The sequence below is a fragment of the Pseudopodoces humilis genome, chromosome 27 (genome assembly GCF_049639895.1).
Source record: "Pseudopodoces humilis isolate 2021_Gansu_Grassland_sample_001 chromosome 27, ASM4963989v1, whole genome shotgun sequence".
NCBI lineage: Eukaryota > Metazoa > Chordata > Aves > Passeriformes > Paridae > Pseudopodoces > Pseudopodoces humilis.
In genome coordinates this window covers 4,092,030-4,104,320 of record NC_142226.1, presented here as the reverse complement: position 1 = coordinate 4,104,320, position 12,291 = coordinate 4,092,030, and the positions used below count along the sequence as shown (strand labels likewise).

The 12,291-nt window shown below is 51.3% G+C and overlaps 1 protein-coding gene across 5 annotated transcripts in view; it reads right to left on the bottom strand.

The window, feature by feature from the left end:
* Positions 1–12,291, bottom strand: part of CSMD2 (CUB and Sushi multiple domains 2) — a 294,243-nt gene that overhangs the window by 33,401 nt on the left and 248,551 nt on the right. For all 5 annotated transcript variants that reach the window (XM_088067354.1, XM_088067353.1, XM_088067355.1 and 2 more), the window contains 8 exons: positions 11,598–11,786; positions 9,960–10,137; positions 9,227–9,372; positions 8,091–8,171; positions 6,859–6,972; positions 6,182–6,370; positions 5,370–5,516; positions 4,593–4,781 (listed from right to left, as the gene is read on the bottom strand). In XM_088067354.1, coding sequence (XP_087923480.1) covers positions 4,593–4,781; positions 5,370–5,516; positions 6,182–6,370; positions 6,859–6,972; positions 8,091–8,171; positions 9,227–9,372; positions 9,960–10,137; positions 11,598–11,786 — 1,233 coding nt within the window. The remainder of the gene's footprint in view (positions 1–4,592; positions 4,782–5,369; positions 5,517–6,181; positions 6,371–6,858; positions 6,973–8,090; positions 8,172–9,226; positions 9,373–9,959; positions 10,138–11,597; positions 11,787–12,291) is intronic.

Here is a 12,291-nt window from a genome sequence, read left to right as displayed (position 1 = left end):
ATTGCTGGCTTTTCGCAAATATTAAAATTAATGTTATGTGTATAAGTTTGGAAAATTTTGTTGTATTAATATAGTTTCCTTTATTTCTGTTACTGATGAAATTTAGAAATAGTGGTATAATACATATATGTTAGGCTATGGCATAGTATTAAAATAAAAATTGCTTTTGTTTGTATAACCCAAAGACTGAAAAAGATAGTTAGAGACCCCCCTGCATTCTTAAACTATCTTATCCAGATGAGGACAGCAGTGACCAGAGCTCTGGGGGAGGAATTTATTGCATTTCTGTGATCAGGGAATGTAAATCTCGATGGCACCAAGAGCATTGATCTATTGGGAAGGGGGCAAGGAAAAACTAAACAGAGGAACCCCAAAGATCCTGAGAAGAATGTCTGAATATGTGTGAGAATTTATGGATATGTAGCAGGGTTCTGTTTTTAAGGGACAATCCTTTGTTAGTAAGGTGTGCTCTCTTGGCTGAATGCAGAGACACCCAGCCATATCTGTATACTTTACTTTGTTTTCCTCTCCTAATTGTCTTTTTATTAAACTTTTAAATTCTATAAAAAAAAGGTGAACCTCGTTTTTCACACCAACCCTGGGAATGCCAGCGCTGGGAAATGTCCCCAAATCTGCTTCTCCAGCAGCATGAGGAGGAGGGAAAGCAAATCTAGATCTGACTTCAAAGCTGTGATCCCCATCCCTCTCCAAGCCTGGCTCTGGGGAAGAGAGATCCACATCCCTCCTGTCTGGACAGGGGGGGATGCCCACGGGAAGGGCAGCCAGGACCTGGGAAGCTGCACTGGGAAGTTCCTCTGTGGGGCTGGGAGAGGAGCAGGAGCTGCCAGGAGACACAGCCCTAACTCCTGACCCCAATATCTGCCCGTGCTTCCAGACAAAGCCATTCCCTCCTGGAGCAGCCCCCAGCTCAGCTCCTGAGCCACCCCAACACACTGGCCCTTCTTGGTGTTCCCTGAGCACAAAAACAGAGCTGCAAAAGCAGGAAAGGTCACTTTTTGGTGACATGGAACCGAGCGAGGGCCGGAGAGCCTCACTCTTGTGAGGCTGTGCAGCAGCAGCACAACCCTGGGTCTTTCCCAGCTTTTATCCCCCTCCTGCCACATCCTGAGCAGGATCCCAGAGCAGCTGGCAGTGCTGGAATCATGATGGGTGTGAGCAGCTCCAGAGACAGGATCAGGCCCAGCCCTGGTGGCACCGATGGTGACAGGAGTGCCACTGCAGCAAGCCCAGGGATGGCCAATCCCTCTCCAAGGCCTGGTGTCTAGACAGGCTGTCATGCTGAATACCAATGGCCCTCCCAGGGAAAAGAGGGCACGTGGAAAATCCAACCTTTTTTCCCTGCTATCTCTGCTATTCCTTTTTCCTGCAACCAGCCACGGAGGGTGGGGGGGAAGCTGAGCCCTTCCCATCCCCACCAAGGCCTGCTCATTTCTGCTTTTCATTCCCTAAATCCTTCCAAAAAAATTGTCCCTTTTGTTTATCCCCAGGAAACTGAAGCACAGGGAGGGACAGGAGTTCCAGGCTGGCAGGGCTGAGCTGCCTCTTGCCTCCACTCCATGGGAAGGAGCTTAAATCCCATCCCAACCCCTGCCTTGGGACACCTTCCCCTATCCCAGGCTGCTCCAAGCCCTGTCCAACCATGCCCTGGGCACTTCCAGGGATGGGGCAGCCACAGCTTCTCTGGAAAACCCATCCCAGCCCTCTCCACCCTCACAGGGAGGAACTTCTTCCCAGTCTTTAATCCAAACCTCCTCTCTGCCAGTTTAAAACCAGGCTTAAGTTTTTCTTTACAGAAGTAGTGACGTTTGATTTTTGGGGTGGCAACAAACCAATTTCTGAGGCTCAGCCTGTGGGCATTGCAACCCACTGGAATCTGGGATGAGGGAGGTTATTCCAGAGGGAATCAAACCAGCATCTGGCTTGGAAAAACCAAGGGAAAAAGGGGAAGGCAGAGGCTGGGAAAAGCAAATCTGCAGCTGGGATTGCAAAGACAAAGCTCCTTAAAAATAGAGACAGCAAAGGCACAGCAGCACATGGAGTGTGTGCCCTCTGTGCCAAGGCAGGATTGTTCCCTGTGGAATATTCCAGAAATGTCAGTGAGGACAGAGCACACAGGAAAGATTATTCCAACGGGACGAGGAAGTGGGAGAGGATTCTGAGCTGGCAGAAAGGCGATCTGGGAAATGTCATTTGGGAATTTATGTTTATTGGCACCTTAGGCCCTCCTTCCTGACATGGCTGATGAGGGGAACAATTCCTGCAGCTCCATGCAAAGAATTCCCAAATCTCTGTCACCCAAAAGGGTGGGAATGACACAGCCCAAAGCAAAAGATGCCAGTTGGCTTTGAGAGGTGTGGGGACAGAAAAAGGCTGGATTTGATGTGGCTGAAGGGAGCAGGAGAGGAGCCAGTCCAGGCCTGGGGGTGGAGCTGCTCTGCCAGGAATTACCCTGAAAACCCTGAATCCTGCACCCAGCACAAGGCACTGGAGAGCCACGGGCCAGTCTCAGGATTCCTGACAGGAATATGAGGAAACTGAGGGGAAAAGTGACTCTTTCCACCTCAGGATGTGACGTGAGCAGCAAGTTCTCCCAGCTGTGGGAGTCAGGCTCTTCCAGAGGGACATTCAGCAGAAAGATCCTGACCCGTGTGGTCAGTGGAGACATTCTGACTCCTCCAAAAGGGAAAATGAATCAGGGATCCACCTGGAATGCAATGGATTGCCCCCAAATTCCTGCTCTGCACTCCGGACTGTGCCCATGGGGCTCCTGCCACGTCACACCTTCAGCAGAACTGGTGTGGTGCAGGATGGGTTTGGTGCCTCTCATTTCCCATGGAAAATCCCCTTCCCAAAACACAGCCCTGGGATGCTGAGCACCACCACAGGAGCTCCCCAACATTCCCAGGCCTAGGAGTGACTCCAAGCCCCTCTCTGGTGGTCAGGGTCCTATCCCTGCTCTGAAATGTGGCTGTGGTGTCACTCCAGTCATTCCAGCCTTTCCCTCAATCTCTTCCCCACCTCCAGGTTTAAGATCCTCTCCTCTCACACCACCACACCCCTTGGAAGCTGAGCATGAAGCTCAGGTGGGATTCTACCTCTCCAGGGCAGTGAGGCCTTAGCAGGATCCAGACCCATTCCTGATGACACAGTTTTCCTTAAAAAAGGTGGAGCAAAGCAGAGGAATCCCTCAGGCTGGGCTAAGGATTCAGGAGACACAGTTGCCATGACAGCCCTGGCTGTGCTGTTCATCTGCTCATCCCAGCTCTTGGTTTTGCCCTGTCCATGCTTTCTGGGAGCTAAATCTCTCCCTGACCTGGTGTCCAGATTCCCTTTGGAATGGGATGGAGCAGCAGGGCCTTGGTTTATCGCTTCCCACTCATTTTAAATCAACTCCAGAGCACTCACAGCATCAGGCTCTCCTTCAGAGAGCCAATTCCTAAAGAACCAAAGTGATTCAGGAGCCTTACAAGGCTCCCTGGCACCTCCCACATGGAACAATCCCACTTTTCCTGACGGCTTGGCTGGGCCAACAATGCAGAGACCGTGCCTGAGCCACCTCTGCTCCCTGGCTGCTCTCCAGGGAAGTCAGTGCAGTGCCAATCCCCAGCCTCAGTCCCCCCAGAACAGGGATGAGAGTTCAAAGCCAGCAGCAGGCTCCTTCAGAATAAAGATGGGAATTTTAGCTCTACAAAGGAGCTGGATGACTGGCAGGTGGAGGGAGAGGCGGGAGTGGGGAGGGAGCATCGGGAGGGGTCCTGCAGCAGCAGAACCCCCCGGGCACAGAGCCCCATCCCAACTCCTTCCCACGTCTGGAATTTGCTCTGTGCCGGGCAGGATGTGGCACAGAGAACCCGGGAAACATGGAAGGAACAACTCCATGCCTCAATCTTGGATGAAGCCAACGGGAACCACCTGAATCCCCAAGAATTCCTTCCCCTGCTGACATGCACACAGCTAAGAAGGCACTTCCAGAACAACCGGGAAGGGAATTTCAGTCAGGAAGCAGAGCAGCTCTCATGCTCCTGGCAACCTTTCCAGATTCTTCCAAGCCTTTTGGATTCTTCCAAGCTTCTCCCAAGTGAGGCTTGGCTGTGTCTCCACCGAGTGACCAAACACTTCCACGCCAAGAGCTTTCACACAGACGGGGATATTTTTCCTCCCCCATCTCAAGCCCTTCCCTCTTTGCCCACTCCCAGTTTCTCCCTTGCCTCTTCACCCATCTATTCCCAAAGCCTTGGACACGAGGAACACTCCTCAGTGCCCACCTGCGGCTCCAAGCCCATTCTCAACATGGAATTACAGGAATTCCAATAGTGGCATCTTCACACAGATGAGTTTTTTCCTCCCCCATCCCGAGCCCTTCCCTCTTTTCCTGCTCCCAGTTATTCCCTTCCCTCTTTGCTCCCCTATTCCCAAGGTCTTGGACACGAGGAGCACCCCTCGGTGCTCTGAGCCTGTTCTCAACACGCAATTACCACAATTCCAATATTGCTTTGGTTTTTTTCCACCACCTTTTCCACCGCTTTTCCGGGGACTCCTGGAACTCCATCCCAACCCGTCGCTGCTCTCACCTTGGCACAGGGGGATGGCTTCCCTCCAGTGGAAGTGTCCCTGGGGGTGCTGGGTGCAGGTGGTGGTGCTGTGTCCCACCAGGCGGTATCCGGCGTCGCACGCGAAGCGCACGGAGCTGCCGGGGCGCAGCCCGGAGCTGCTCAGGATCATCCCGTGCGCTGGAGGCTGCGGGAGGCTGCAGTAGGGAGCTGGAAAGGGGGGCAGCAAAAAGCAGACCAATCACAGGATGAGCAGCATCAGGGTCATTCCCGTCCCACTCCCAGGAATTACACTGAGCTTCCCCAAAAAACGGGGAATTTGCAATGGATAAGCACGGGCTCTGGTCTGAGCCTCACCCAGCTCCAGGAATAAGGAGTTAAATATTCCTTAATTCATTTACTGAGAGAAGTCTGCACAGACTTTTCCAGTGCCTGACCATCCCCTCATCCAGAAACCCTTCCCAATATCCAGCCCTTGGCATCAATGACTCTCCTCATCAGGCTCCTGATTCTGAAGAGTAATTGGGAAATGAGCCAAAGCTCCAAGGTTTCCCCCTGGAATTTCTCCTGATCCCACAATCCCAGTCCTGATTGTTACAGAGTGATGAGACACGAGCCAAAGCTCCAAGGTTTCTCCTGGATGGACCCTGCCTTTCCCAACCTCCCCAGCTCGGAATGCGCCCGGCTTTGTGCCTCCCCAGCCTTGGCAGCTCCTGCCCTCACAGCTGGATCTCTGCAGGAATTCCATGGATTCTCCTGGCTGTGTGTGGAGCTGCTCCTGGCAGAGCAGAGACTCACCGGAGTAGCGGATTTTGAAGCCTTTCCTGTTGTAGGCGTGGTCGGAGGACCAGCGCAGGAAGACGCTGTTCCCGCTGCTGGTGACGGTCAGAGGGGCCGAGTAATTCCCACTCAGGGACAGCAGCAGGGGGCTCTGCCCAGAGGGACCTGGGAGGAACGAGGGGACAGGGAAAAGGGAAAAGGGAAATGTCACAGGAGCCACAGAGCCACTGCGGGGGTTTGGTGTCCCTGCAGGAGGAACAGGCACAGGGAGCTGTCCCTGAGGAAAGGTGGCTCCCAGCTTCCTGTGGACATGAGTTCCAGGGCTCACTTCTGCGCCTGGGAATCCAGGACCAAAGCTGATCACGGGAAAACCAGGATTTGCTCCAGGCAGGAGCTCAGGTCCCCATGGTGACCCCACCCCTGTGGTCTGCACTGGTCACCCTGAGAATCCCCTCCACGTTCCCAAGAAATGGGCCTGGAGAATCTGCTCCCTGTGGCCTTCAGGGATGAGAATTCCCACTTTCCCAACTCATCCCCTGCAGCAATCTCTGCTACCACTCATCCCAGGAGTTCCCCAACTCCTGCTCCTTGGAAAAATCCTTCAGATCCATCCAAAAGATCAGATTATAGCCATTTCCTTATGCAAGGAATCAGTGAGGAGCTTTCTCTGGAAGGAGCTTTCTCTTTTTCCTGCTGGAAGACCAGCAGGAGGTTCCAGGTGGGCAGCTGGCCCTGGAATGTTCCTTCCCCCTTGACTGCCATGGGATTATGGACTCCCAGGAAAGTTTGGGATGGAAGGACCTCACTGGTCAGATGGGTGAATCTCTTACCATCGAAGATTTCAAACTCATCAAACTGCTTCTCACTGAGGAAGTACTCAATGGTGAGGGAGATGTTGTACCCCGGCTCCACCTTCACCACCCAGGAGCAGGTCTGGAAGTGGGGGTAACTTCCCAGGAAGCTCTGGCTTAGGATCACCCCGGTGGAATCTGTCATCAGCTGGTTCATGGGGCAGTGCACTGGGAATAGAAATGAATATTCCTGGTTTGTCAGAGGAAGGATGGAAGCACAAGGTTTGTCCTGACGAGCCAGAGCACGACCCCTGCACTCTTTGATCCCTGGGGCTCAGAGAACCCCCAAATCCCACAAATCCCAACTATTATCACACTTAAAGAAAGGAGCAAAACACAGCAAAGCCAACAAACCATTCCCACTGCCTCGGCCTCAGTTCCCACCTCTCCCAAAAGCAGCAGCACCACAACCAGAGGCACAAAAACCCCTTCAGGAATCCCTGGAAACTTTGTTAGGACAAAGGCTGGAACGACAGCTCATCCCATGGAATTCATGAGAACTCCAATTCCTGCTCAGGGAGGGTCTCACTCCCTCCTCCCAAAATCCCACACTCCTTTGGAGATCCAAAAATTAACCCCAAGGATGAGAAATACACCGGAAAACCTCCCCAGCATCTTCCCTGAGCAGGGAAATCTGGGATTTATGGAAGCTTTACCTTCACAGGTGGGTGGGGGTCCCTCGAACTGCAGGTGGGTGCCCAGTTTGCAGGTGAGGATTTCATTCCCGATCAGGGTGAAGCCGGGAAGGCACCGGTACCTCACGATGTCACCTGGGAAGGGATGGAAAACAGGCATGGGAGGGGGAAATGCACAAAAATAGGGGAAATGCAGGGATAAAAGGTGGAATAGAGGGATAAAAGGGGGAAATGCAGGGATAAAAGGGGGAAATGCAGGGATAAAAGGGGGAAATGCAGGGATAAAAGGGGGAAATGCAGGGATAAAAGGGGGAAATGCAGGGATAAAAGGGGGAAATGCAGGGATAAAAGGGGGAAATGCAGGGATAAAAGGGGGAAATGCAGGGATAAAAGGGGGAAATGCAGGGATAAAAGGGGGAAATGCAGGGATAAAAGGGGGAAATGCAGGGATAAAAGGGGGAAATGCAGGGATAAAAGGGGGAAGTGCAGGGATAAAAGGGGGAAGTGCAGGGATAAAAGGGGGAAGTGCAGGGATAAAAGGGGGAAGTGCAGGGATAAAAGGGGGAAGTGCAGGGATAAAAGGGGGAAGTGCAGGGATAAAAGGGGGAAGTGCAGGGATAAAAGGGGGAAGTGCAGGGATAAAAGGGGGAAGTGCAGGGATAAAAGGGGGAAATGCAGGGATAAAAGGGGGAAATGCAGGGATAAAAGGGGGAAATGCAGGGATAAAAGGGGGAAATGCAGGGATAAAAGGGGGAAATGCAGGGATAAAAGGGGGAAATGCAGGGATAAAGGGCCAGGAAAGCCATGCTGGAGTCACCCTGGGATAAACTCCTGTCACCACAGCAGATTTGGGAATTATTCCAGGTGCAGGCTCCTCTCAAAGAGAGCAGCCAATGTGAGAAGCTGCTTCAAGAAAAATCCTGGTTGCAGCCACTTAAAAATGTGGATGGCAAAAAAAAAAAAACAACCCAGAAAAAATTTGAAAGATCCCCAAAAGCAGAGTAAAGGCCCCAAAGCTTTGTGTGCAACACCTGAGAAATATCATTACTCCCAAAGATTCCTGAGAAATCCCAAACAGGCTGAAGTCTCTCCCATTTTTCCAGAGAGGAAAAGGCTGGGAACACTTGGATGCTGCGTTTGATATTGAGCTGTCATGGAAAACCCCCCTGGAAACCCAGATTAGGGGGGACAACAGCATTCCCAGGAGCTGGAGAGGTGGGAATGAGGATGAGGAGGACGAGGGCAAGTTTTACCGATGTTGAACTCCTCATTCTCTGTGATGATCTCGGCGTTGGGAACGACGGTGGGAGGCTGGCAGCGGAAAAGCTGGAAAGCTGGAAAAGCAAGGGAAGAGCAGCACATCCTGAAGACAGCCATGATGGAATCAGGGAAATGCTTCCCTCTCCACAAGGAAAATCCTCCCTCTGCACAAGGAAAATCCTCCCTCTGCACAAGGAAAATCCTCCCCCTGCATAAGGAAACGGAACTGGCAAAATCCAACCAGGCCTTTCCCCCTACAAATCCTACAGAGATGAAGGCAGGAATTCGCATCCCAACGTTTCTTCCACCCCAGCAGAAAGATTTTGGGCTTTCCTGGACAGTGTTTTTCCTTTGGGAATGTCGCCAGCACTTTTTGGGGTGCTGAAAAAGGATCTTGGTGCCCTCAGTGGAATTCAGTCACCCACCCAGCAGGGAGAGTCTCAGGCTGCTCCAGCACCTCATAAATGAAAATAATTATCCACAGAATTCCATTCCTTGGACAGGGATCTTAAAACTCACTCACTGATTTTTTTTTTTTTCAACTTGGAATTAGTGATTTCTTCCACAAAGAATTCCAGGAGTGAGAATATTTCCAGCTGCAATTCCTTGGAGTTCTCTGACTGACCTGAGCAAGGTCCAAGTCAGTGCTCAGGGAAGGTGAAAAAGGGCAAAATTTGAAAAACTTTGTGAAAAAAACTGGGCTGGAAAACTGCCTGCAAAAAAACAGCACTGAAAAACTCTGTGGGAAAAGAAAAAAATCAACAAACCCATTTGAAAAATTTTGTGGCAAAAGCTGGCCTGGAAAACTTCCTGGAAAAAACTGGACTGGAAAACTTCCTGGAAAATATGGGCTGAAAAACTTCCTGGAAAAAAATGGCCTGGAAAACTTCCTCAAAAACATGGGCTGAAAAACTTGCTGGAAAAAACTGGGCTGGAAAACTTCCTGGAAACAAAACTGGTTTGAAAAACTTCCCGGGAAAATCTGCCCTGAAAAACTTCATTGAAAAAAACTGGGCTGAAAAACTCTATGGAAAACTTGGGGCAAAAGGGTATTTTTTTTGCATTTTCCCAGAGCTGTTCCCCAGTATTCCCAACATTTTCCCCATGCCAGGAATGCAGCAGTACACACCATAGAAGTAGATGGCGAAGATGCCTCCGTTGGCGGCGTCGCTGTGGAATTTCAGCAGGACCTGGTTGGAGGAGCTCTGGGCGGATTTCTTGGCAGAGCTGCCTGTGAACACGCCCAGCTGGGGGGCTGTTTGCTGAGGCCCATCCCTGATGGCAGCACCAGAAGGAAAAATGATTTTTCTAAGGATTTGACCGTAGGAACCCGTCCTCCTCCTGCCCTGCATGCCCAGGGACTTCTCCCTTCCTTATCCTCCCTTTCCCACCTCCACATTTCACTACTCCGGTTTGACCCCTAGAACCTCTCCTGACTCCCAGTGCTCACCCAGTTGACAATTAGAAACACAAATTTCACTTTTAACCTCAGAGACTGAGGAATCAGGACCCGTTTCCCAAAGGAATTTCACTCCGTTTGCTCAGCACACATGGGGATGTTCTGAAGGTCAGCCATTGAGCGCTACAAGCTCAAAATTTGGTCACAAACTCTTTAATCAGAGCTCCTCTGGCTGCCTGAAGTTGATAATCTCCATTATTATGCATAAATAATATTTTTATTTATTAATATTAAAAGAAAGCTCAAAAAACTGTAATTTCTTTTCCCTTCTCCAAAACACCAGGAAGATCCCAGCCTGCAAAGGGGATCCCAAGGGGGTCCCAGTCCCACTTGCTGCTATTTAAAACCCAGGAGTATTTCCCAAAATGAGTTCTTGGAGTGACTCCTGACCCTCTGTACCCACCAGACGGTGATGAAGTCGTTGTAGGGCTCTGTCTGCAGCACGGTGAAGTTCAGGTGGATCCCGTATCCCACTGGCACTGTCAGGAGCCAGGTGCAATCCTGGGAATTTGGGTACTGGTTGGGGAAGCCAGGAGAGTAAACTGTCCCATTCTGGGCAGTGACATTGCCCCCACAAGGCACTGCAGGGGAGCAGAGAGAAACACAACTCTGGTGAGGAAATATCCCCTTAAACAGCTTTATAGCCCATTTTTATTCCTTTTTTTGATACAAAGGTAACAATTCTGGATAGATTCAGACCCTGGCCTAACTTGCCTCAGGTAATTCCTCTCTGCTACAAGCACATCCCACATTTTCAGCTCAATTCCATGACAATAAAAGTATGGAACTCTTCAGGTGACTGTTCAGATGTGGATTTTATCCAGCTGTGCCAGCCGGATGTGCACAGAAACTCTTCTCTCACTCTCACAGAGAGTCCCTGAGCTCCTCCTGCTGCCTGCAACCACAGAAAACAGCTTGGGATGGGACCACCCTGTCCTAAAGCCCAGGAGCTGCACCAACCCCATCCTTGCATGGGAAGGGGCTGCCCAGAGCACTGTGGAGCCACAGTCCCTGGAAATACCCTAAAAATGTGTGGATGAGGCACTTGAGAACGTGGTTTAGTGGTGCTGGTTGATGGCTGGACTCCACAATCCTAAAGATCTTTTCCAGCCTCGACAATTTTGTGGTCTCCATCTCATTAATTCAGGGTTAGCACACAAAACCACCCTTCCTGTGCAGCAGCAGCTCCATTAATCCCTCCCATCCCTCCCTGCTGATCCAAGTGTGAGCATGGAGCCAAGCTCCCCAGCCTGGCTCTGCTCCCCAGTGTGTTCAAATAACCAAACCAGAAACCAAACCCCAAAAATCCTGAGGGGCCAAGTCCCTCAGGCCAGGCTGCTGATCCCTGGGAAAACTCCCTGGAAAGCTGGAAGGTCAGTGCTCCTGGGAAATGGGCTGGGAAATCTTCAATAAGCAGGTCTGAACTTAAAGGTTCATCGGAAACCCTTCTGGAAGTAAATCCCACAGAACTCCAGCCACCAGCCCGAGGGGCGAAACAGCCACAACAGGGTTGGAAAAGAGAATTTGGATGACTTTGGAGGCCTGGAATGGAAATCTTCAGCCTGCAGAGTCCTCTAAGCATGGTTTTCAGAAAAAAACCCACAACCTTGGAAGATTCCTGAGGATCATTTTGGAGATGCCCATGAAGGAGACAGGGACACACTCAGAGCATTCAGAGCTGCAAGGCTCTTTTACCAGTGACTATTTTTATTTATCAGAACAAGATCAATGGAAGCTGGATGTTGTTGAGGGAATAAAGCAGCAAGGAATTATCACTCCAAGGACCCTGGAGTGTGTCACAGAGAAATAACAGCTCCAGCAGGGAGGTAAGAGACAGAGATTCTCCTCGCCCACATCCTAAGACTCAAACCCCCTTCAGAAGCTGTCCTTTGGTCTATATTCACCAAAAACACCTCATGGAGACTATATTTCACCCGAGGCTTCACTCCAAGTGCACATTCCCAACCACACCTTTGCTCCCAGAGCCTCTTCCAGCCCCATTCCAAGGCAAGTGCCGTGCCCAGGTGAGCCCAGGCCGTACCTTCACACCTGGGCAGGGGGTGGTCCCAGTTCCTGTTGGTGCCGTGCTGGCAGGTGAGCACGGGGTGCCCGATCAGCTGGTAGCCAGGCAGGCACTCGAAGGAGATGGACTGGCCAACGTTGTAGCCAGCTCCTCTCACCACTCCGTTGGCAAAAGGCTCCGGGTCAGGGCATTCCTGCAGCTCGTAGGCTGGGAAAACACGAGGAAGAATGTTCTGTATTTCACTTCCCAGGAAAAAAAGGGACAGGATAAGGGGCAATGGCCTTGAGCTGTGCCAGGGGAGGGGCAGGTTGGACAGCAGGGGGGATTTCTCCATGGAAAGGGTTGGAAGGGGCTGCCCAGGGAAGTTTGGAGTCCCCACTCCTGGCAGGGAAGGGCTGGGTGCGGCACTCTGTGAGAAGGTGGGGATTGGCCACAGATTGGGCTCTGTGACCTTGGAGGGCTTTTCCGACCTCAGTGATCCTGGGATTCTGTTCACCCACACGTGTTTGGCTCCTTCCTCCTCATACAGCAACTTAATTGGAGGAAATAAATCTTGATGAACCTGCCTGGAGGCTGAGGGGACCCAGGAGGCCCATCCTCATCCTGCTGCCTTGGAATCCAGAGTCACCCTACACTCCACTTCCAGCTGGGAAATCTGCCTTGTTTTCCAACCTCAAATGTCCAGCCCTGATGAGGGATGGGAGTCAATCGG